The 26,737-nt window shown below is 43.6% G+C and overlaps 1 protein-coding gene across 1 annotated transcript in view; it reads right to left on the bottom strand.

Moving 5' to 3' along the window:
• The window catches only part of HTR2C (5-hydroxytryptamine receptor 2C), a 75,926-nt gene extending 49,394 nt beyond the window's left edge, over positions 1-26,532 (bottom strand). Inside the window, exon 1 of the mRNA XM_067549688.1 lies at positions 26,069-26,532. Coding sequence (XP_067405789.1) covers positions 26,069-26,453 — 385 coding nt within the window. The 5' untranslated portion in view covers positions 26,454-26,532. The remainder of the gene's footprint in view (positions 1-26,068) is intronic.
• Positions 26,533-26,737: the final 205 nt, after the last annotated feature.

Below are 26,737 nucleotides of genomic sequence, written 5' to 3'. Positions count from 1 at the left end.
TTTAACTACTTGGCTCAGTTGCTTAGCCCTTGTAGAACTGCCCAGCTGGGATGGAGGACGGGCAGTTGGCTAGGCATTCTCTGTAAGGCCCTGGGGACTCTGATCTGCCCTCTCTGACTATCCAAAATAGCCCAGTATTGCTGACTTTCAGGACAATTAGGGCAGAGGAAGATGCAGTTTTCTGCACTGAGGTATTAGGATTTTCTATTAAGAGTCATTACTTGACAGAAAGGTGAGCTGACTGAAATCATTTTGCTTTTCTAACTTTAATAATCTATCAGGCATCTCAGAACCTCAGCACGGGCACATCTTATTGCCATACACGGAAATAAAACAAACAATTAAATACACACAGACACTGGCCATGCAGCCCCAGCAGCCAGCAGATCTGAAGGGAAATTGGCCCTGGGAGATGCAGGGCACGATGGTACTAGCTGAGTCAGGATCTGGAATCAGGAACCTCACCCTGGCATAACAGTACTATGATGCAGAGGATATGTCTATCATCATCTTGGCACAACCTTACCTATGACTTCGCAACCACTCCATCGTGAGAACATTATTGTTTGGTAATAACTGTTGGAATTAAAAATAATAATGTGGCAGGCTAGGTGCCTTCTCTGGACAGACAGAAAGACAGGACAGGATTAAGCACTTTATGATCTCATTTTCCCATCTGCGTCATATTGTTCAGCTAAAACACAATTCCTCTTTTTGGAAAACCAAGCAAAATGGATTCCCAGGATGTACCCATCCTGGCGACAAAGGGCAGGCTCGGCCAGTTGAGGACCCTGATGAAACACCATGTATTTACCCTTCTGTGACCTCTCCCAGCAGCAGCTCAACCGAGACATTCATCAGGGAACAGCAGCCCCACAATATTAGTGCAAAGACGTTCAGAGGTAGCTTTCATCCAACACACTTCCAGTGAAACCATCCTGGGTCTGCCAAATAACACTCTGACCCTGCAAGGACGTAAGCACGTGCTTAAATCCACGCACTGGGAGAAGTCCTGCCGGTATCAGCGGGATTACTCACACTGCATATGTACATTTCAGCACGTTCTTCAGTCTCTGCAGCATCAGGCCCTAAGCGGACTATGAGCACATTTAAGGTTTGAGCTAAATGTTTCATGCCCATGTCATGTTAATTCAGCAATTCTGGACAAACTCCAGCTCACATTCCCCACCTAAATGTGCCATATAATTTCAGCTGGACACTTGCCTGCACTATGTGGTGTGGTTCAGCATTACTAAGCAGCCGCTGCACTGCAGTGGTGGGGAAGGGCTTTCCCTGTCTGTACTCTGTGACATCAGGAAGGGTAAGTCTACATGGCAAAGAAGTGGGGCGTTCTTAACCCAGATTAACTACCATGGGTTAAAATAGCAGTGAAGACAAGGTAACTCTGCTTTTCATTCAGATTAACAATGAAGAGCACATCTTATTTTGCAGTGCAGACATACCCTAAGGCTCGTACAGTATTTGGGGATCCATCTAGTTGAAAGGTGCTCTGTTCGGATCATGGTAAGATGAGCAGTTATTATTATGTAAAGGAAGAGCAGAGAGGGCTGGAGATGTCAGAGCAAACCTCTAATACTCTGCATGAAATCCTGGCCTCACAGAAGTCAATACCGACAGGTTATTTTTGCCCTGCACTGAAGCCAGGAGGTTTTCCATTGGCCAGAGCCATGGAAGGGGATTTCAGAGGCAGAGCTTATGGCAGTAGGGTGTGATCCACATACATCAGTGTATTTCTCCTTATTCCCTCCAGCACCTGGGGTGACTGACCACGTTCCGCTGGCCCAGCATTGCCATGGATGGCTGCACGGAGCAGTGCACACATTTTTGCTCCTGATACTTAGCTGCACATATTGATCCAAATCCTGCTCTGGGATCTTTACACAGAGCTCCGATCGACTTGTTTAGAGGTGAGGGGGGGGACCCTGTTATTCAATGAAAGCTAACACAACACGGTAACACAATGGAGCAGAGAGCAGATACATCTTCAACTACGGAATATGTTTGAGATCAATGAATAGTTCAGCGATTCTGGCAAAACATCAATATAACCTTCCCCAGTGAAAAGCCATTACCATAAGGGATACCAAAAACATCTCTTTAGAGGCTTATCACACCAAGCATATTTAATCAGGTTGGCTATATTGATTTAGCTGTCTTAACTGCACAGGAAGGTTACCCCAATAGATCAGAGAGTAAAAGAATACTAGAGAACAAATGAAACTCAGTGGGTGCACAGAAAAGAAAGACACACACAAAAGAAATTACAAGATAAAGGCAGGTGATCACGTATAACTAGCAGCAGCCCTCCCTCTGCACCTGACAGCAAAATACTGCAGAGTGCAGTAAACTCATTCCTTTATGATGCAGGTTTCAACTGGATGATAGGGATCGCTAGTGAAACCACTGAACCAAAATAACATAGAAGTATGTTCCCTTTCAAACCCTTCTTTTTTAAAACATCAGTTAATTGACTCCCGGGCTCTCGCTGAACACCCCCCGTTGTGTACGTGCAAGGTCTCAACACAGTGGAGCTGGTGCAGGTCAGCAGTGCAAGGGAACAGGATTTAGGGATCCTGGGCAAGGGCTCTTTTGAGACAAACCTCTGCTGGGGCTTGTTGCAAGCTACTCCGGATGAGAATTATTGAGGAGATCAGCCAACAAAAGAGCAGGAGCAAGGATAGTGGATCTGTGATTCTACAGGTCCTGAGCCATCCCTGCCCCCAGGCATACAGCACTAGAAACTACCCTCCTCTCCCCAAGCAGAGATAGACTGATCCACCAATCACGCCCCTTACAGGTGAGGAGCATGCTGGTGCCGGTAGCTGCTGCACTTCATGGTTAGGGCGGCTCTATTCCCACTCAGGCTCTAAGGTTTTCCCACCTTCCCCCTGCGCAGGGGACTACATTTGACCATTTACACTGCTAACAGTTAGTGGCTGCAGAGGTCATTGCTCATTAGAATCCATAAAGAACTTGTCTACAACACAAGGCACCTCTGATAACAGAACCTAGCACTATGTGGCCCTGGTCCATTACCAGGGATCCTAGGCGCTCCCGTGATACAAACAATTAACAACAACAGCAAGACATTTAGTTTGACTGACTAAAACACAAACTTCCAGCACATGAACCGAAGAAGAACAATGATCATTTTCAAAAGAAAAGGCACAGCAAGGTATACCTCATGCAATATAACCGGGATTCCTTTAATTAAAATTAACGGAGCCTTACCAGAAGTCCAAAAGGGAGATCTGTGTGTTGATTATAGCCAGTCGTTTATGTCCAGTTTACGTGTCTTGCCTTACGCAACAGATGGCAATTTAGATTAAATTTATATCAGCCTATTAGTAAGATCCTGTGGTAACTTTGGTTGTTTATGTCATTGTGTTTATGTTTGTTCTTGCTTACTGTGACATTGGACTCTGCTTATTATACCCAGCAAAGAACCTACTGTGGAATGGGGCTAACCAGGAGTAAGTCCTGCCTGCACCGACTTAACCAGAGATTCAAGCCACCCTGCCAACAAAAACCAGCTGGAACTGTTAACACAGTCAAGTCTATGATCCACAGCATGTCTGATTTGTTATAAGGATGGATGAAATGTCTATGTAAACTTCACAGAGTAAGAAGATTATTCTCCCATTTTCTCCCACCTCTTCTATAGGACACGGACAGTCTCGGTCCCTGCATGATACAACTCACACCTATGCTTCAGGCTCCATTCAGCTACCAAGCCATACAATGACATTATTAAACATTCCCACGAGTCCACAGTGACTGTCAGTCCCCTCATGCCATTGATAAAACTGCTTCACATTGCGCGCTTGCAAGTTGACCGTTGCTTTTATCTGCTCCCAGTACATACTGCTAAAGGACAAATGGATTGTGTTCTGTGGAGAGAAAGAAGGGCTTCCATGCAGAAGATTTACAGTGGCCTTGGAAGATAAATACAGAGACATTTACCAAGAAATCCAAGGCTCTGGTGAAATCTGCATTTTTACAGGGAGCACGCTTATCAAAAGTGATAATCCACATAAACTTGTTTCCTAACAGCTGCAGCCACACTCAGAGTGACTGGCTCATTTAGTGATAAAGTGTGTTAGCCTTGAGTGCCAGAGCCGGGCCTTACATGGCCAAAGAAACGATGAGAGGTCTAACATTTGAGACTTTGATAATTGTATCTGCTCCTAGAGACGCAGGACATAGTTGTGGGTGGATGCTTGCGAGAGATGCTTACCCACAGGGGTAAGTACCTCTGCAGCGTTCCCCGCTCCTGCCAGTCTGGGGCTGAGACATCAGCTAGAGTGCTCCTTAAATGTAGGAAGATCAGCCTCTAGCTCCCCCGGCCTCACCCATTCAGTAAGCAATCGTACAGGCAGATCCTACACAAGGCCCATGAGTTCTGCTGCTCAACCCGCAGCACACATTCCCTCGTCCTGCCAGATCTGCATCTACAGGAAAGTGCTCACCTCTGTTGCAAATGACCAACATGTATTTCCATCCCATGTGTTGTCTCCAAAGGTGCAAATCGAGGAGAGAATGGAGGCCTACACTTGCAAACCTAATGCTACATTTTCTTCCTATGCCAGAATGTCAAGCTCATGTTGATGTTGTTTGTATCTTGCATGCTTTTATGGATAACCCACCAGCACCTCTCCTTCCCTGTGCACTGCTTTCACTTGACCTTTCCTTTCTCCCGTTCTCAATCTGATTAGGAAAATCCCATGCCTAATCTTATTGAAAAAAGAGCAGCATGTGAAAATCTCTCGTGTCAAAGGACCGGCTAGGTATCCAGATGACAGAAGCAATCAGGATGGTGACTGCTGACGATATGACACTCCATCCAAGCTAGCAAACACAGGAAAGCGGGAGACTCAGAAGCTATACGGACCCTGGGAGATCCCAGCCAAGCTAAACACATTGCATGATTTGACAGTATCTATGGCTATGGGGAGTAGATTTAATGCAATCAAATTTATCCTTTGTTGTGTTTTCTTTAATATTCTTGATTCTCCTTAGATGTTGTAGTATGTGTGCATGAGGGGATAGAACACAGGAAATAGGGTATGAGATGGGAAGGGAGAATATCTAACAATTCTACCAACACTAGAATGACCTTCATGGTAACATGAACAAAAACTGCAAATCCACCTCACTGGTGTACAACAAATTGGAATCAAAGACAAAACTATTACAGAAAGCAGCAAAATCTAGTGCCCATATTCAAAAAAGGGAAGGAGGAGGAACCAGGGAATTACAGACCAGTCAGCCTCACCTCAGTCCCCAGAAAAGGCATGGAGCAGGTCCTCAATGAATCCATTTTGAGGCACTTGGAAGAGAGGAAGGTGATCGGGAACAGTCAACATGGATTCACCAAGCGCAAATCATGTCTGACCAACCTGATTGCCTTCTATGAAGAGGTGACTGGCTCTGTGGATGTGGGGATAGCGGTGGATGTGATATACCTTGACTTTAGCAAAGCTTTTGATACGGTCTCCCACAGTATTCTTGCCAGCAAGTTAAAGAAGTATGGGTTGGATGAAGGGGCTACAAGGTGGATAGAAAGCTGGCTAGATCATTGTGCTCAATGAGTAGTGATGAATGGCTAAATGTCTAGTTGGCAGCCGGTCACAAGCGGACTGCCCCAAAGGTCGGGACTGGGGCCGGTTTTGTTCAACATCTTCAATAATGATCTGGAGGATGGAGTGGATTGCACCCTCAGCAAGTTTGCAGATGACACTAAGCTGGGGAAAGTGATAGATACCCTGGAAGGTAGAATAGGATACAAGTGACTTAGACAAATTAGAGGATTGGGCCAAAAGAAATCTGATGAGTTTCAACAAGGACAAGTGCAGAGTCCTGCACTTAGGATGGAAAAATCCCATGCACAGCTACAGACTGGGGACTGATGGGCTAGGCAGCAGTCCTACAGAAAAGGACCTGGGGGTTACAGTGGATAAGAAGCTGGATATGAGTCAACAGTGTGCCCTTGTTGCCAAGAAGGCTAATGGCATATTGGGCTGCATTAGCAGGAGCATTGCCAGCAGATCAAGGGAAGTGATTATTCCCCTCTATTTGGCACTGGTGAGGCCGCATTTGGAGTACTGTGTCCAGTTTTGGGCCCCCCACTACAGGAAGGATGAGAACAAATTGGAAAGAGTCCAGCGGAGGGCAACAAAAGTGGTGAGGGGGCTGGAACACGACTTATGAGGAGAGGCTGAGGGAACTAGGCTTGTTTAGTCTGCAGAAGAGAAGAGTGAGGGGGGATTTGAAAGCAGCCTTTAACTACCTGAAAGGGGGTTCCAGGGAGGATGGAGCTAGGCTGTTCTCAGTGGTGGCAGATGACAGAACAAGGAGCAAAGGTCTCAAGTTGCAGTGGGGGAGGTCTAGGTTGGATATTAGGAAACACTTTTTCCCTAGGAGGGTGGTGAAGCACTGGAATGGGTTACCTAGGGAGGTGATGGAATCTCCATCCTTAGAGGTTTTTAAGCTGCGGCTTGACAAATCCCTGGCCTGGATGATTTAGTTGGGGCTGGTCCTGCTTTGAGCAGGGGGTTGGACTAGATGACCTCTGGAGATCCCTTCCAACCCTCATCTTCTATGATTCTATGATTCTAATCCATAAACACTAAAAAAATACAACGTGCAGGGCGTTGGGGGAATGGATTAGTGCCCTATGCCTCTAGAGAGCTGGTTCAGAACATGCTGCTGTTGGCAGTGGTGGCTCTTTGGTAGCTCATGGTATGTTAAATGTGCCGGGGGTTTCATTCCAGGCGAGGGGCTAATTTTTCACATCATAAAAGCACCTCAAGCACTGGGAATCTTTTCAAAGACACCATAAACTACATGGGCTGAGAAGCTGGCCCACCCTTTCCTCTTGGGAAGTGGCTGTTTAGGGCAGAGTGGAGTGGAGAAGCACAGATCATCACTGACCCTGTCTACCTGAATAGACAGAAGTGAGTTATTTTTAGTCTGGTGTGTGTAGCTTGGAACATAACGTTTAAAACCATGATCACCCAGCGAAACTACACAAACAGACCTTGCTCTTGCACTTCTAAGGAATTCAGCATACAATTCACCGGGATCATCTTCATACAGCTATGAAAGAGATTCAGGAATTACCTTCATAGACTTCAGGCAAAAATACCATCTCTGCAACTGCTTGCTATGCTAAGTGCATGTCCTCAGAATGAAACCTTCAGCTACCCAACGTAACACATACCCATAAACAATAACCTTGATTGGACCAATGATCAAAACACGTTTGCCATCCCTGAGCATTCACAAGCGGATCTGTAAGCTGCTTTGCACAACAGCTAAGTGAATTTGTCAGTTGCATTTGGGCTCAGAAGGTCCATAGCATACACAGAGCAGCAGACCCTCCAACCTAGCATGGCTGCCAGTGTAGGCTGGCCATAGAACTGGGTGGATCATCCCAGTGCAAGGGACATCCTCTAGTGGCTTAGAGCCATCATAGAGGCTCCCGCTGCAGGTGTAGTGGATGTTACTAAAGGAAAGATTGTGTGTCTGGGATGCCCCCATCCTGCATCAATTCCTGCTCTCAAATTTGGTCTCTTGATGCTGTCAACCACCAGTATCAGTTAGAGCAGCCCTCAGGCCCTGTGCACATCAGTGCCAGAGCCAGGAGAGTGAGAAGGCGAATGTTACACTATCTCTGTGCATGCAGACACACACATGGTCAGGGTACCTACCCCATGTACAACACTAGCAATTAATGAAATACTAAGGGTGAAACATGAAGTACTGAGAAATCAGGTAATGTAGAGTTCAAGTGGAAAGCTTACCCTTAACTCAGTTGCCTTCTGCTTAGATCTTCTTGTTTTCTAATTGACTTGTCAATTAACACCTTGCATACTATGCAGTGGGGTAGTGTAACAAGCTGCAGTTGGCATACTGTGGATTAACACAGTGCGTTCTGTGCCATTGCTCTGCCCCCAGGCTAACGGGCCACTCCAGCAGCAGCAGCAGCAGCCTTGGCCTTTTTGCCCACTTCTAGTGCTGATTAGGGGGGTTGGAAGTAAAGTGGTACAGCCAATCTGCTGAGAAGGCACCGGGGCTGCTGCTGGCTGGGGGGAACAAATTGATCATTCACTCAGACAAGTCGAGCCAAAAGGTATCTGGGTGCTTCATGTATTGTTGCTATTCAGCAAATATTCAGCAAATATTATATTTGATTTCCCATCTCATGTAAGAACCACATGCAAAAGTCTAAGAGTATGTTCAGCCCGTACAATAAAAACACATGTCAAAGTGACAGGAGAGCAGAGGCGCATGAGAATGGAACAAGTTAAATTACTCTGCCACTCTCCCATGCATGTTTATAAAAGCCACAAGAAGAGGAATATGAATCACTGTTGTGAGTCTAAGATCTTTATTTCAAAGTGCATTATATCACTTATATAGTCACCCCTTCCGCGCTAGCCATGAAACCTGTCTGCACTGTGGTAATCCAGCATTAGGAACTAAACCAAAGAAAGGAGGCAAAGATATGGAGCTGATAATCTCACAGATAGAATCATACATGAAATATCTGAGAAATGAACGTGGCTAGCATGACACCACCTTCCTGCATCATTCTTAGCAGCTAAAAGCTTGTATTTAATAATGTATAGATTTTTGGAAGTGTCTGATATTAATGAAATGTGATTGGATTTAGCCATGGTGGGGAGCACACACAGCATAATTCTCCTCCCCCTGCCAGCTATTTTTATATGCCCCAGTCCTAAACAACTGGATATCATTTCAGCTCTTCCAATCCCAGTCCTTGGAGAAGCAGAAGCTACCAGTTTTCCCAGACCAGACTTGTAAAGGTATTTAGGCACCCACAGATACAGATAGGTGTGGAGTGGTTACAGCGTTCCTGATCCTCCACATTTATCAGAGAGGATGAGCATGTTGGGGGACCTTAATAAACAGAGGGGACATCCTGGTCAGTTGCTGCTTAAGGCATGAATCTTTGTGTTTATATTCTCACTTTGCATGGTGTTAACTGTGGGATCTGAACCCAGGCCTCCAGAGACCAGCATTTGAGTCTGGAAGACTGATCAGACCTCCTCAAAGATTTGCTCTTTAGAATACAGTCCAGGACTACTGAAGTGAAATTGATAAGGAAACATATTAGTATCAATAGTTCTAAGGAATTTTAAGTTTATTTTGAACTGAATATACACAGATACGATTGGTTTATAATTTAAGTTTTAATCTTTTATTATAAAGAAAGGGAGATATGGAGTGGTTATAGAGTTCCTGGATCTGTACAATGCCAGAGAGGACCATCCTGCATTGCAAGTGGGACTTAATAAACATGGATGTTGCAGTCAAGGAGCTGCCTAGCTGCTGATTAAGGCATGGCTCTCTTTATGTCCTCACACTACATAACTCTTACTGATTTCAATGGGAGTGAGGCAACTAGGCTCTATCTGCATCTTTAGGCACCTAAATGTTTTTTAAAACCTGCCTCCCCTCCCCCAGTGCTTAATGGGAGGAGGACAAATGTCGACGAGGCTACTTACTATTTTTGGTGACCTTGAACATGACTTAAAGCTTGGGTACCAGGTAGGAAAGTGTTCATAGCGCCTCACAACACTACCACATCATCAATCGTCTATACCAACAGACACTTCCTGCGTTAAACCATTTGGCACACAAAGCATAGGAATCAATGGATAATTCCAACATGGCACAAAAGTAATAACGTTCGGAATTCAGATGGGGGTTGTTCAATGCATGTTTAATAATCAGGAGAAAAAGGTGAACTGCGAGGTGGCCAATGTTCAGATTACCAAGAATTATTTAGGATAATCAAGACTAGAGAAGACGGTGAGGAATTCCTGGTGAATGGGCGTCATAGTTGCAGATAAACGTCACTGATGCTAAATGCAAGCTACAAGGGGTAATCTGAACTACTAACACACATTGTTGGGTTCTAAATTAACTGTAACCACTCAGGAAAATGGTGTCATTGTGGACTGCTCAGTGTGTAGCAATGGTAAAAAAAAATTGTCCAGATGCATATAGAATGGGACGATAAAAAATACTGACAATATTACAATTCCATTGTATAAATCAGCGGTGCGGCACACAGCAAAGCTGTGTTCAGTTCTGGTCAACACGCCCCAAAAAGATATAGCAGAAGCAGACAGGCTGCTGAGACGGATGACAAAAATTATTAGAGACCTTGGCCAACTTCCATATAGGAAAGACTGAAAAGATTAGGATTTTTTTGTTAAAAGAGGAGATGATAAGAGGGAACATAAAAAACCATGTAATGTAGTGAATGGTACAAAGATGGTAAACTAGGCGCTTCTATTCACCCTTCCTTATTACACGAAGATAAAAGGGCATCCAATGAAACTGACAGGCAGCACATTTAAAACTGATAAAATGAAACAAACACATAATTGCTCTGTGGAACTCTCTGCTGTAAGATATAAATGAGGCCAAGAATTTAGCGTGATTCCTAATAGGATAACTGTTTAATACAGGGGATTCTAACACTTTGCGCTGGCTATTGTGAGAGGCAGGATACTGGACTAGATGGATCAATTCTCGTCTGGCAACAAATTAATTTTCCTGAGTCCCCTGATTGCTAAGACTCTGGTTTGCAATATTTGTCACAAGCTCCAGCCATAGCAGCATGTAGGACTTTAGTGACTTTTCCTCTCTACTTTTCTCGGCTCTTCCTCCTAGGCTTTGGTTTTCTCTGATTATTCAGACCCCTTAATGTTGCCATTTTATTCAACAGTTTAAGAGAACCATCTTCTCCCTCAGTTCCTATGGTATCATTTCTAGAAGGGAAAAGCAAATGGTGGGAGTCTCCTATAGGAGCTACGGTAGCTGTCTCCATAGTCCCTCTTCTTTCTACATGTAGAGCCAAATTCTTCTCTCAGACCATTTACTTCATAGGGACTTCAGTGTGTGATCTAAGATCTGAATGTTGATGGAGAGCTGCTGACGCTGCGACCCCAAAACCTTGTAAAAGCCTTGTAAATGCACCTTCGTTTGCCCGAGTTAAACTTGTGTGATTTTGAGGTGGGATGGGGGGAGAGGGATAGTTCTAACATTTTCAAAAGCACGGCTGGCCTCTGACTCACGGATGCTAAATAAGGCTGGCCTGCCTGCCTGCCTGCTCCTATTTATTACACACTCCTGTTTTCTACAGCCAGAGTAGATAGTCTGTTGCTATTTTCCATTCTTCTCATTACGGTTCTCTTTCCACCTTTGCCCTGGAAGTATCTTGCCTTCTTCCTTTTGTTGCTCATGGTTGTTTATTTAGGTCATCCTGGAAGCTGTTACACTCTCTCACCCCAATTTTTGCTTTATCGGCTGAGGTGGCATTTGGGCCTCAGGGAGCTGAATTTTCATATTGATTCTTATTATTACCTTCTTTTTCAGCTACCGTTCGTTACTCATTGCCTCTTAATATCTTATCTTACTTAGATCTTGTGAATTTAGTCTTTAACTAGGGCTGTCTGAAATAGCCTCATAATTAGCTAACACATTTTTGCATGTTCACCCAAAAGAGTCAATATTTTTCATTCTAATCTGGAAATTTTCACACAGAAAAAAAATTTATCATACTTTCTGCAGGCATAAAATTCTCTCTTCACTACAAAAAATCCATGTCTCCTGTGAAACTACCAAGCAACTTTTAAGGATTTCTGTATAATGTAAATGATTCATAACTACATGATTTTCACTGATCAAATGCAGTGTTCATTGACAAAAATGGAAACTGTTCCCCAAATCAAATTCACAAATGTATCAGGTGGTTTTGAATGTACGTCTTCTAACTCTCGCATCATTTCACTGCCTTGTAAGGGCATCATCTCAGTGGGATTAGATTTTACTTTTCTCACAACGATAACCATATTAATACTTAATACCTCACCAGGCTCTTGTGAGGAGTAATTAATAAATGTCTGTTCAGCACTCTGAAAACACCAGGTGCCACATGTGATAAATATTCAAATTATCAAAATTCCTCATATTTCCAGTGTACCAGTGGTGCCTGTAGTGCTTCCTAGGGATCCAGTCTTGGTGCTATTTTACTTCTATTTGCTCTCGCTCCTATTTTTACTTGGTCTCACTACATGGTGTGCATTTTGCATCATGGCTTCCACGGCCATGACAACCCGCTGCTCCTGCAGACTCCATGACATTGCTCTCATTGCTGTATAATTGTCTCTTTGACATCCAGATTTTGATGTCTGTAAGCTTCCTGAAACCAAAAGTCTACCAGCCGGAATAAGCATAGCTTGCTGGCCACATGTCAGGTGGCAATTTCAAGGTTAATTTTTGTTGAGAGTCATTCTCTTTGACCTGCACTCGAGACTCATGGCTGAAACCTCCTATATTTCATATAGACCAGGGTTGCCCAACCTATGGCCCATGGGCCATACTTGATCCACCAGAGCATTTCATGAGGCCTGAGGCCAGCTTCAGAATAATATGCCAATGACTGATTCATTAGCGTTTTGTTGCACTGCACAAATTTTATGCACTGATGTCTTTTATTTGTTTTTAATAGACATACTGTACATAAAAACAAGCTATCTAGATACATACAACACAAGCTGAACTTAAACTATAAATCAGTACAGGGGACTTTCAATCTTATTAAAACATGAAGAATCTGTTTGGCCCACACAAGGCTGTGCTTAGGTTTATGTGGCCCTCCGTGTAATAAGGATGGGCATAGACCATCCAACAGCAATGAGATGGTAATCACCTCTGGTCTGGATCTGAACTAGTTGGAGTGGAGATTATAACCTCCACATCCTGCCAGCAAGGGTCCTGGCTTTCCAGGACTCCGTAGATGCAGTGAGAGCCAATAGAATTTAATTTTGTTTGCAGAATCACGTGCCGTCATAAGAGTATGCCAGGAAGGACATTACACAAGAGGGATAAAAGCAAAAGCAGCAAGGACACAATGAACCACTGGGAGAGTTTGGGTAGGGGAGAAAAGGCAGCAGGCAAAATGTTCAGCATCAATTGCTAGCTGCTGGATTCTGAAGTCTTTTTTCTGGACTCTCAGTAGATTGCATACATAGGTTGTCAGATTAAAATGTGAAGTGATCTCACCAGTTCAATATGTCAGTTCTAATCACTGAAAATAATTAGATTTCAAAGAAAAAAAAACCCAAGCCAGGAATATCTGACAAGTAGAGGATTATAAATGGATCACCATATTCATTTAGATATACATACTGCTGTCATTTAAATTGACACTACGGTGGGAAGGAATGAATTAAATAAATTGTGTTAAATATGGTAAATGAGCATCTCTGCTGTAAGAAATGTCATTTCCCTTGTCATTTGCTTTGTGTGTATGTGTGTGTGAGAGAGGGAACAAAACAACAATTGTATTTGCACACCTAAATTTTTCATATTTTTACTGTTTTCTACACCCTTCAAACAGTTCTGCCCTGCACATTCCAGGCTGGCCTGCCACAGTTAATACTCCATTTAATGTACAGAGCAATTACAATAGAGTATCCGTGAATTCTCATGGTGTTCCGTTCCTGCTGGTTAGGCAGCAGGTTGCTCTGTGCTGCAGTTTCAGAAAATGTCAAGCATCCTCAAGCTCCGTGGTCTATGTTGTCACTGCTGGAAGATGTTGGCATATAAAAATGTGGAGACATCTAGGTAAGGTATTTCAGCTACAGTGTATTGCCTCTTTATTTAATGTATCCCATCCTTGCCTTTTGGGGTTCTTTCCCTGGGGTGGAAAGGGGATTATGGGGCTAGATGTATCCTCTCAGGCGTAACATTAGCTAGAGCAGTGTTTCTGAATGACCAGTCCATGGACCAGCACCGCTCCCTGAGATCTCCCTGACACAGTATAGGAAGCCGGTCCCTGGTATCAAGAAGGTTAAGAAACACTGAGCTAGAGCATGTAAAGCATCTGTTCAATAGTCAATTCTAGTGTTGCCTGACCTGGCTGTCGTACAATTGTCATCGTTAGTAGACAATGCCACAACAGAATGAACGAGACAAGGTCATGCAAAACTAGATGGCTGAATGGGTTGCTTGATCCGAAAGCTGTTTCTAATTTCTTCTTTCTGCAGAGGGAATAAACAGATAAATCTTACACAAACAAGTACCAAGAGCATCTGTGTCACCATATGAATAATGATAATAATTACAGATACTGCTAACTAATCTAGTTACTCTAGTAGTTGGTGCTAACACATGTTGCCTCTAATACCAGTCTTCTTGGATGCTGCATACAAGACATCCTGTTCATATTCTCTCCTAAACCCCAAGGAAGAGCTCTAAAAGGTGGACTCCTGTAGTCACAGTAGAGAGTGCTGGCCACTGCTCTCAGGCAACCTGTCATTAACAATTGTTCCCTGATTTGTTTGGATTTATCAGAGCCAAAGGTATCTTTCATTTCTCTTGGGGTATGTAACAACTTTCCTAGTTATTTATAGTAGGACTAATTCCTGTGCTATTTCTGTTAATCTTAGTGAAAAGAATGCAGATGCACAATCCTTTCTTTCTTGTAATCACAGCCACAACAAGCGCCTAGCAATGTTATATTTTTCCCAAGCTTATTCTAGTCAATGAGATGATATCCCTCTTTTATCAAAAGCCACAATGAACACAGAGCAGCTGATGACCTCACAGTTTAGTTTGATATTTATTAGCTACAACATCACAAATTGTCCATCAAGACTAAACAAAGTATTAAGTTCTCATCTACTTCCCCCCTACATATTTATTAATTAGCCAACTAATTTATTTAGTCCTTAAGGAATTACATGCACAGCAGACATTCTAGGCTGTCAAATATAACTTGTTTATTAGTCTAAGACATACAAGAGGGGCTAATTGATAAATATGTCAGAGCACTGACTAACTGGCAAAAGATCTGGCTTGATGCATCCTGCCATCACTTGCTTTGTAATCCATTTTTGATACTGACAACTTGATTTTTTTTTTAGAAATAAAATCTATTTGAAAGCCTTTGAAGAGCATCTATTCAATTTCCCAGTGATGCCTGAAGTGAAATGTGCTTAATCTACTTCATTAGATGAAAATTGAGGAAATGGACCTACTCTGCAAACTAAAGTTTGTCACTGGCTCTGAGAGAGTTCATGTGGAAATCCATAAGTAACAATTTCTCATTTATTGAATATCTTATTTCAGATGTTGTTTGGGGTCCCTTCCGGATTACCTACATCAAAAATCATTTTACAAATTTAGAACAGCTCAGTTATCAGCTGAATCAATGAATACATGGCTGTAAATGAAACAGATACCCCTTGTAAACTCTGTACAAGTAGAAAATGCACACTTCAGAGACTTCCACATTTCATTACTGAGGTTTGGCAATCATGTCTTAAAGCAGCATTACACTCCTAAGCTAGAACTACCCCCCAGTCCATGGACACAACTCCAAAGTTACACCAGTAGAAGCACTGCACAAGAATTAAATGTGGTATATTATTAGAACCACAGTTAGTACATTTCCCTGCTCCCTAGAACTAGGCTGTATGTTACCCTTTGCCATGGAGCATGTAAAACCTACCAAAATGTTTGTAAGTTTATCACTTTCTTGTCCTCTATCACACTGAAAACAAAATAGATGACAACTAATTCCTACTATTAATGGTCACTAAAGGAGATTTCCCAGAACCCCAGATACTAGGAAGTCTGTACTTTCGTAGCAGGAAGTGGTGATGTCTTTTCTCCATCCCACATGTATGCATGTGGGAGGGTGATGCCATGGTGACAACAATAGTGATGAGAACATATATATACGCTTTGCTTTCCACTGTAAGTCCCATCTGAACTTAGAAAAGCTGGTTTACACCATCATGTTTGCCTGCATTTTCTCTTACAGGGAATGGTTTGCATGCTTTGCTTTTAAAAGCTGCCAAAAAAGCTAAAATCCCTTTCTTTCATTTTTGTGCACCTCTTAAATTAGCATTTGGCAGATAGACTGGCTACTTGCTCTCCCCGCTGCCGGGAAATAATTTGCATGTTGAAGTGCAGACAGCTTTGGATCACATCCATCAGAAAGAGTCAATAAAATACGGAAATACTCACTGCTAGTGATCTCTTCACCAGTGCAGAAAAGAACGCCGCACCTTGGGCTTGGACTCCACCCACTAAAATCAGGGGACAAAAAAAGGCTATTGGTTTTGAATTTGAATGATCAGAATCTTCCCAAAGTCTTTAATCAAGGGCTCAGCGGGAAGGAGAGTGCGAGTGAACTGATGAAGGGACAGGCCCCATGAAACATCACTGGCAGTGCTATCCACTCTTCAGAAGTCTGGAATGTAAGTCCAAACTTTGGGGGGCTGGCAAGGAAAGACTCTGCTAAATTAAACAATGGCTTGGAAGATGCTGAATTCAAAGGTCTATCATAGAGCAGCCGAAAGAGACCCTGCATATAGGACTTCAGAAAACGGAGGCAAGAATGAAGAACAAGCCTGGGGGGATCCTGGCTAATAGGGAGCAACACCACTTGTTAGTGGTGTGGTTAATGGAACACAACCTGACACGTGGCCATAAGAATTAGACTGCCATTGGAAGATGCATTGCTAGAGGTATTTAAATATTGCATACTCTAGGCAAAGAATGGGTGGCTACCCAGTCAGGACACACCTGCATATTCCACATGAGGCGTGGCCAACCCACCCCCAACAGTACACCTCTAATTGTGTGTAAGAGCTAATGGTCAGAGTCAGAGGTGCCAGATGTGATGCTGTGTAAACTACAAGTGACTGTTTCCATGGGACTTGGCACTACTCTATCCAATCCTAACAAGCAGGCTTATTACTTGTTTGTCTTTTGCTTCTAGAAAATGGACAGTCAAACCCCAGAGCACCTCCCTTCAGGGCTAGAGAAGATGAGGATGTCTGAGAAGAAACACTGAGCACATGTTGGACCAAAGCCATGGATAGTAATGGTTAACTGGTAATTGTGGTTTGTCAACACAAGCAAGAATGGGTGAAATCTTTTAGGAGGTCAGGTTTCTCCTGATGCCGGGTGAGGAGCAAAGCTAGCTAATAGAAGGATGCTTGGTTCTGCCCTGTAGAGTTTGTAAGAGGGTCTCTTCTATGAGAAGGATAAGACTGGCTGTCGGGAAAGGAAGCAATGCGCTTACCCATACGATGACCTTAAAACCCGTTGGGGTGAAGGAAGCTGTTGACATCTTTCCATCGGGACAAATACATTTTGATGCTGTAATGTAGTGGACATGATAACCTGTCAGAGCCTTGGTCTTGACATAGTCAATGTGAGTATTCCCTGCTGCTGTACAGAAGGTAGTCTCTCCTGGCAAAGGAGAGAGCTATGTCAGTCCATTTTGCAGGGAATAGTAATAAAGTTTCAACGGAGGGAAAAGAAAGAGTGACAGAGCTCTAGAGAAGAATTTCTGCAGAAACCAGCTGATGAGGGGTAAGCAGCAGCAGGGAAGATGTGACGGCAGAGGTAGAGCATTGCTGTACACAGGACCAAGAAGGCCTTCAGAACAATCCAGCTAACTCCAGAAGCTCAGCCACAGTTACTATTAAAAGGAGAGCGCCCCTAGAGAGCCCAGAATGAGGGCGATTCAGAAAGCCAAGGTGGAGGTCAGCCATGTGTGCAGCCTGCAGTTCAGGAATGGCCAGTCTAGCCCCAATGGCTGGCCACTGTAGCCAGTTGGATCCAAAGTCCAGTCTAGTGATGAGAGCTGCCAAAACCAGCGAATGAATCACAGTGATAAACTATCACTAGGCAAGGAGGCAGGGAGAGAGAGAACCATGAACTGAGCCTGGTGCAACAGACAGAGCAAGGACCTAATGACACCACCAAGAACATGGGCTTGAAATACTTATTTATAATTGGGTTTCCTTTTAAGAGATTGGGGTTGTGCAGAAGAAGGACCTTCTTTGGCTAAGGCAGGCAAAAGGGGCAATTGTACACCTAGCACAGAACTACCTAGAAAACAAAGCCCAGCACTTTTTGTCTTTGCTTCTTCGTGTTCTTGCTTCACGGGCAAGTTAAAATATCACAGCAAAAATATTGCATAGAAAATGGACAGCTTGCATTTGTTGTGGGAAAGATAGAGCTGTTTAAAGAGAAAACTGCAGTGACTAGGTAGAGTATCCTAGATCTAAATACACATTTAGTAAATAAGACGGTGTAGATCTGTATGTATTTGCACTAGAGGGTATTTTATGAAGTCTCCTGCCCCCTTTCCTCCACTGAACATTGGTGTGTCATGGACAATAGAGACAGCATCCTAATCACACTTGTTTTCATTTTGCAAAAACCAAAACCTGGCTGATAAACCAAGAACAGGGCTGCACAGCCCATCTTGGATCCTATACATGGTATGCAAACTTTCTCCAATCAGTTTTTAGAAGGATGTATAACTGTTTCATTAGCTTCACAACTGGCTGAAATTCACTCCTTTGCAGGGCCAGCACAAAATATATGCCCCAAATCAGCCCTGTGAAGCTTAGGGTTGTGTAATGCTGCACTCAAAGTAAGTAGGAAGGTAGAGAGGAGAAATGTTATCCATGAATAATGTTGTATCACTCAGTCAGAGTGACCTCCTGATACTTCACAGAAAAAAGTCTCTTCTGATGCAGTCACTGAAAGGAATATATATCCATTATTATTAGTCATCATCTTCTTCATTTATATGGTACTACAGTTATACACGGCACTTTACAGACAGATAAAAAGATAAGCTTCCTGCTGTTACGTTAAAACAGCAAAAATCACCCCAGACAGTAGTGGGAGAGGGGCAGGGCGGAGCGGAGGTATGGAGAGGATAGCTGAGAGATGGCAATGCGCTGCAAAGGCAGAAGACTTAAAAAAGCCTTCTTGCCCAGTGCGATAAGTGCTCGTTTTCAAATGCTTGGCCAGCATAACAATTGTTTAATCACACTTAAATTAATCCCACTTCAGCCAAAGCTCCAGCCAGCTCAATAAAAAGGTCTGTTTAATGGGCAGGGAGGACACAGAGGCGAACAAGTGGTTAGGTTGCATTAAGAAAGGTCCAGTGAATTACCCTGCACAGGTCAATGCACAGAACATCCTCACTTTCAATGTGCTCATTTCTAGTGACCCTATTTCAAAAAGGATACAACAGAAATGGAAAAGCTCAGAAGAAAGGCAAAAGAGTTATCCAAAGCATGGAAAGCTTGGGCTATGTCCTTTAGAGAAGAGATATCTGAGAGGAGACCTGACAGAGGCGTATAAAATAATGCCTGTTATAGAAGAAATCAATAGGACATTGCAATTGATCCAGGAAGAACCGCTCAATGAAACTAAAAGGCAACACATTTAAAACTGATAACAGGACATATATTTTACCCAATGCATAATTAACCTCTGGCACTTGCTGCCACTAAATATTACTGAGGCCAGTTGTTCAGCAGGATTGAAAAAATAGAGGATGAAGCATTTATAAGAGTAGTCCAAGTCAGTTGTAGCCACAGTAGATGGGATGAAAATGTCATCAGCCAACCTCTAACTGCCTGGAGTTAAGAAGAAATTCCCCCCACCTCAGTTTACAGCATAATTGTTTGTTATGGTGGTTTAATACCTTCTCTCAAAGTCTGTGGGAGAGAGCACACTGGCCTAGATGGCCCATCGGCCAGACCCAGTCTGACTGTTCCTATGCTGAGTTACAGTATGTTTGGTAAGGATAAGTTTCAACCCACCAGTGTCAGGAAGTTGAAAGCAAAGGCTCCCAGGCCATCTTTAGTTATCTAACCCCCTTTGTTGCTTACAGAAAGGTACTTCAGGAATGAAGCCCACTGTGAGATCTTACTGTGTGGATTATACATATTCCCATTTCAAAGTCCAACAGCATGAGCTGAGGTCAGAGTGATGAACTTCCTGTCTTCTGCGGTTTTCAGAAAATCTTTTAATGTTATTTTAATATTTGTTTCAGATGCTTCAAACAGAATTGTCCAGATCCTCTCCCCCCTCTCAAGTTTTCATCCACCTTTTGCAATGACTCAGAAAAGAAAAGGAGAGGAAGAATAAGAAGAAAATGGAGCAGTAAAAGGTGGATCCAATGTTACAGAGGTGGAGATTACTGGCAAGTTTTTCAGGGAGAAAATACGCACCTCCTATCCTTTACTTCAAAGGTTATATACCTGACTTAAATGTGCTCATGTCAAATAATAATAACAACTCAAATTAAGGAAGTTTGTTCCATGTCTCTGCACTTGGAGATACAATTTTCAGCCTTCATTTTTCTAAATTAGTTAAGATGTACTCGCAAGCAGCTGCATATGCTAGATCTGCTCTAGGAAATATTTTGGGAAAGTTCTACGGCCTGTGTTATACAAAAGGCCAGACTAGATGATCACAACGGTCCCTTCTGACCTTGGATACTATGAATATATTAAAATGATGCAAAAGTGCTGCAAAGAAAATGGGTGTTATCTGGTTAGTTAATGCCAAGCAGAATTTTTTTCTGCATCTCTGAATCATATGCCTTCACAATTAAAGGCTGTTATATAAACGGAATTTGAATGATCACACATTGAGATAGTGACTTTTCAGCTACAGAAGCTAGATTGAGGGCCAAAGGCATTTCTGGTGCAACTCCACAGAGACCACTGGGACACCCCAGGGACGAATTGCTCCTGTCTGAAGAAGAACATACTCTTACCAAGATGTACCCTGAGAAACTGTCACCAATGGGTTTATCGAAGTAGGCATCTTATTACCTTTCCGTAGTTGCTGAGGTTCTATTTTTATGATATCCTGTAGGCGAGATGTTCTTCATTCTGTTACAAAACGACATTCCCCCATCTGTCGAGGGCAGAGGCCTCATTTGAATACAGCAGGAGGGGAGTTTCCTCTTGTAGAAAGGATACAAGGTGAGACAAAAGTCCCAATCAGGCACTCCGAGGAAAGCTGGGGTCCCCATGAAAGCAGCTTTCTTGCGGCTGGCGGGAGAAGAACCCCTGAGGGAGCACTGTTCTATTGTTGGCTTTTAGAGGATGGGATTTGGGGTTTGTTTTTGTTTTCTCTCACAATTTACACTATGCAGTATACAGTATCCTTGAGAATAAAGTTCTAGGGTGAAAATCTTGCTTGGTAAAAAAACCAAACAAACACCTATCGTTGTGGTTGATCTTCACCCCAAACCTATCTAATTACTGCCTCTAAGACCTCAGGAATAATAAAGGGAGAATTGTGAAATGGAGCATGTGGGCCTGAGGCTGTGCCAGGGTTGGATGAAGTGGAACGGCATACTGGGCCACGATGGAGCAAACGGCTATCTTGTTCTCCAGAAGCTCAACTTTCATTTTAATTAAAAAGGTAAGTCTCCAATTGTTTTGGTTGCAAAGAAACGCTCAGAAATGTGCATCAGCATATCCAATGAAGAGATGTCTAGCTGAGTCTGCAGAGAGCCTGGAGCAGTCGCTCTGAGGAGTATGAACTGCCCTGTTCACCTGAGTGGGGGTGAACTCAGATGCCCAGAGCAATGATTTAAACATTAACACTACTGTTAGCTATTTCATTCCTCTCATGAGCGAGGAGAGGGAGGGTTCCCTTCTGCACCATTCACTGTGAACAAGGTCTCATTTTGGTACCACAGATGGGTGGCGTTTTGGAGATCCCAAAAGTGATGGTTTTATCCCTAGCCCAGAAGGAGCTGAGACAAAGGTGTCTATCAGAGCCCATAGTAATATGAAGCCCCAACAAGGACAGCCAAGCTCAACAAGCCTGTGGAGGCACATTTTGAACAATCTACCCTAAGCAGAGTCTCCTTTTGGTGACACATGTGGGCAGGGCTTGTTTCGTGGGTGGAGCGTGGAGGAGCATCCCTTACAGATTGTCTCCCCGATCTGATCCTGGCTTTGTGCGTAAAATGAGCAAGGTGCTTTCGAAGCCAGATTCTAATTGCTGGTGTACTGCACATTTCAGCAGAGCTAGAAACAGGTCATCTGAGGTTAGCAAAGTTCAAGGCTGCAGTTCACCCTCTCATCCTCGGCAGCTGTTTTAGGGTCAGACTCTACACTCCAGCACACAGCTTTAGCCAGTACACACCAGAGCCTTGCATCTCACCCTTGTTCTACACCACACACCTTGTTTGGCTTATGATTCACATGTTCCAAGTTTTTCACTGCTGTTCTTCTATGATTTTGGAGGACAAAATCAGGCAATTTTGGTCTTGGGAGCTCCTTTTAGCTGTGAGAAATATCTGAAATGTAGGGTAAACAAAGATGGGGAACTGTGCCAAAAATCATGGTTCCAAAAAATCTGACGGATGAGAGAAATAAGTTGCCTGTAGGCATTTTCAGACTAAATGCCTAAGCTCCAGGCAAAAAGGAAAAAATTATTTTTAAATTTGAAAACGTAAAGGCTATGTGGTTTCATGACAAGTTTAAGTCAGCAGAGCCAGGGCGGTTGTATTACACTCAGGGTTTGTATTAAACACACTCTTTCAATCGTTTCCATTCCCTGTACCCTTGACAATGCATCGTTTATTATTTGCACTGAGGTACTGCCAACGCGCCCCGGTCAGGATCAGCGTATCACACACATGCTTCTGCACATACCGTTTTACAATCCATGCATGGGGGTACATTGTTGCTGATATCATGCATCACCGTTCTCAAACTCCCACTGCATTGAAATCTAAGTGCTAAGATTCACTGCATCGCCTCCCCGAATTACACGCCAGCCTTCTCACGCTGGGCCATGCCCATAAACAGCACAGCACTGTGAGCAATCTGCTTTCCTTTCTCCTCCCTGCTAGGGTGACAAGAGCAGAAGGGGATTTGTGTGTGTGTGAAGACAGACTCTTCCTCTGCTTTCCCTGATCCCCTCCTAGCCCACTACTGCTGCTGCTAGCAGGGTCTCCTCTCCACCTCCAGCCTGCCCATTTGTGCGGTTTGAATTACAAGTGGGGTGGAGGGAGGAGGGAAGAATGATTTTGTCAGGGGCCCTGATCAAGAGGATCTGCAGGTTCCACCAATGTGCCTGAATCAGCCCTGCGGCCTGAACATGCTCGCCCAGCGCTCTGCTACCCAGTAACTGCTGGTGTGGTGAGGCACTGCTCCATGGTGGGACCAGGCAGCACAAGGTTCCCTCCCAGGCAGACCCAGCACTAAAGGAAAGGGAATTAGGAAAAAAGCTTCTAAAAACGCAGCATGCATGAACTGAATGCTTTCTATTCAAGTGAACTTAAGTCATTGCTCTCCAGGCCTAACAGAAAAATAGATTTCAATGTGCTTTGAAAACTGCTGAAGATATTTGATTAGAAAGTTCACTCCCATAAATTCACCTTCTGTTAAGCTACAGGGGTGGGAGGCTCAGAATTTATGCAAGCACAAGGTCTGTGCAATCATGCAGTGTATGTGTGCTCCCATTTCAAGCTCCAGCAAACATGGAACATCCTAGTACTATTTCTTATACCCTTATGAGAAGTTTGGATGAAGCCAAATTAGACGGACTCGCCTTGCTGTAATTTCAGAGACAGTTCTGTTTTCGGCAAGGGGATTTTGAGCATTGCAGGAAGAGTAAATAGCAACTGAAAACCCAGCTCGGTAATTACTGAAAATAAAATTCAGGTGCAGTGCAATTATCAGAAAAGTCCGAACTGAGGATGGAAAAACAACTGCAAATAAAAGGCTTTATGCATAAGATTTTAAACAGCTAGAAAGTCCAGCCACAAAATCTATGCACAAATTTAACTCACTGCAGACAGGACACATATGCCTTAGAAACTTGTGCATGCGGTCAGTGCATTTAGAAATTAAAACACTATCTGACTTAGTGGATCGGTCAAGTGAAGAAGTCACATAAATATCTCTATTTTTAATATTACAGGCTAGTAGTAAACCACTCACAAATCACGCTTAAGTTAAGCAAAACAGCAAGGATTCCTATCTTCATTGCTTGTTTTTGAGAACTATTAGTACTACAGTACTTTAAAAAGGAAATCAGAAAATAAGAGCCCTGAGAAATCACTGCACACGTCTTTCCCTGGTATAAGGCGGTAAATCCGAACCCATTGGATCACTCGAGGAATTCTGAGTCTCAATACCAAGCCTCAGAAAAACAGAGCCAAACTTCAAGTCAGACATACAAAAGGACATAGGTGGCTTTTACCCGCGCAAGATGCTAACAGTTGTTGTACTTAAGACTAGTCTACACTAGCCACATTACAATGCTTGTGGTAGCGCGTCTGGCAGAGACACTCTATGCTGATGGGAGAGACCTCTCCCGTCAGCATAACAAAACCACCTCCATGAGCGTGGTAGCTATGTCGGCAGGAAAAGCTGCCCACACCGGCACATAGGTCAATGTAATTTACGTCACCTCATGCCCTGAGTGACACAAGTGGTAGTGTGTACAAGCCCTCAGAATAGTGCAGTATAATTTCCTCACCCCCCCAGTTCAGCAGTCAAGTCAAATATCACAGCAATAACACTACTAAACTCTTACATAGCACGCGTCACCTGTAGATTTCAAAGCATTTGAAAATGGAAGGAGTCATGACCCTCATTTTACCGAGAGGACACTGGGGAAATGTCTTGAACAAAGGCACATAATGAGGCAGGGGCAGAGTGGGGATGAGAACTCACATATCAAAATGACTAGTCCAGTGCCCCATCCACCAGATCATCCTTCCTCCCAGGAACAGATCACTTTGGGGGTGTGCCCCCTCCGTTTGGAAACAGATGTACTGATGTGAACGTGGGACTGTCTTGTGAAGGAAATTATGTGAGCCAGGCCACATAACGAATACCATCCAAACCACCCTAAACAATCCATTAAAGAGTTGATCTGAGCAAGTTCCTGGCAAATCCTTCCCATTTGGGTGTATACTGAAATAACGCTGTGCCCCACTACAGTTTGTGTTGTCTTCAGTATTCAGGGGTTTGTCTAAAGTGTTCAGTATAGGGGTGGCACTTTTTTGTCCTAAGTTTAAGGGTTTTTAAAGGAGTTACTGGTTCTGACTGTAGCTGTCAGGGCACTCAGAATGGAAAGCAGAAGGGTATCAGAGAATCCAGAGGAGAAGCATGGCTAGGGATGGTTACGGATTGCTGTACTCTGCTATGAAATGGCAGAGGCTCCTGCCTTGAAATGACTTGACACACTCTTCTGTGCTGGCGCTTGGTTTAAAACCCTTGGGAGGAAGGTCAGTCAGTTGCAAGGAACCTTAGCTGGGGAGATGTGACAATGGGACGTTGGACCCTGTTTAGGGTATAGTGGAATTGTTAGCATTAGGATGGTCGCACTGACCCTACCACACCCTGGAGACAACCCAGCCACTACCCCAGGGATGTTATTCCTGGAACCCCATTACTAACCCAGAGCACAGAACTATTATTTGGTCTAGGACATCAAGAAATCATGTGTCTAATATTTTTGTGGCACATAAAGCTTCAGATTTTTAACGTCAAGTGGGGCAATTCTATTGCCTTACTCACGTGTGTAATCCCAGGATTTGGCCCAATGGGTGTTTTGTTACAGTCAGTTCTAGCATAGGAAGGAAGAGTTTTCATGCATGTGACTGAAATCAGCTACAGCTCTTCCTGCACAGGGTCCCAATTTTGCAAGGTGCTGAGTGCCCTCAAATCCTCTTGAAATCCATGCAAGTTCAAGGCACTCTGCACTTCTTAGGATCCGACTCTGATTTAGTGCCTTTTCTGTCTTTCCATGAGAAAAGTGAGCTGGATCAGTTAGCAACACGCTGCTGTTATTTTCTACGCACTTCTCTCTATTCTGAGTTTTACCAAAACAATTTACAGCAGATCCTCTGAGAAGGAAAAATATATAACAGAGACTGTCACTTAAAGGTTTTGGAGATCACTCCCATCCTGACGGCAAGGGAACAAAAACTATTTTCAGAGGAGCACCCATTCCTCCCAATAAAACTAGAGAGGTAACAGGAAAGCCTATGATTGACTCTACGCATCGACTCCTCCGGTTATTCGTGCAAAGGATACAAAGTGCGTGCAGCAATTCACTGCAGCCATGGATTCTGACCTGCTGTCAACTATGTTCAGTTGAATGGGGAGGAGGGGGAATGCAAGTCACTTACCGTACAGAATTGTAATGAGGGAAACGGGCATGACTAGGATCCCCACCAACATATCTGCCACCGCCAAGGACATTAGGAAGTAGTTTGTAGCGTTCTGTAGCTTTTTCTCCAAGGAGACAGCCATAATTACCAGAATGTTCCCTCCAATAGTCAGCAGAATGATAACCAAAATCAGGAGGGCTGGCCAGTTCTTCTTCCTCATGGACATACGAGAGACTTCTCCCCACTCAGTGGCATTAAGAGGATCGGACGTGGGCAAACTCTGATTCAGAGTCAAATTGTTGCTTAAGGGCCAAGCCATCAGACCACTGTGCAAACTCGGATTTAGCGTCACAGACACCGTTGTTTGGCTGATTACTACCGCAGTGCTGCTTAAAGTGCTCATTATCTGGAACCGATTTTCCTCTCACTTGTTCCTCAATGTTAATTTCTTTTTCAAATGGAGAGTCCAAGGCAGCAGCCGAATTTCACAAAACCAGAGCCAGAAAATTGCTTGATCTTCCATAATGGACTAAACCTTACAGAAGTTCTTCTGGTTTTCCTCTAAGATGGCGTTAGAAGACCACTGATTGGCAATCCACAGGGACAGGAGATTTCGTAATGTTCAACTCATTTTCATGTCCAGCATTCTGCAAAGAAAAGAAAAAGGCACCTTCTTTTTCACTGAAA

Source organism: Emydura macquarii, unplaced genomic scaffold, assembly GCF_026122565.2.
Source record: "Emydura macquarii macquarii isolate MOO-44397 ecotype Brisbane River unplaced genomic scaffold, CSIRO-AGI_Emac_v2 contig_1253, whole genome shotgun sequence".
Taxonomy (NCBI): Eukaryota; Metazoa; Chordata; order Testudines; family Chelidae; genus Emydura; species Emydura macquarii.
Note: the sequence above shows the minus strand (reverse complement) of the source record. Positions and strands in the feature narration are given on the sequence as shown.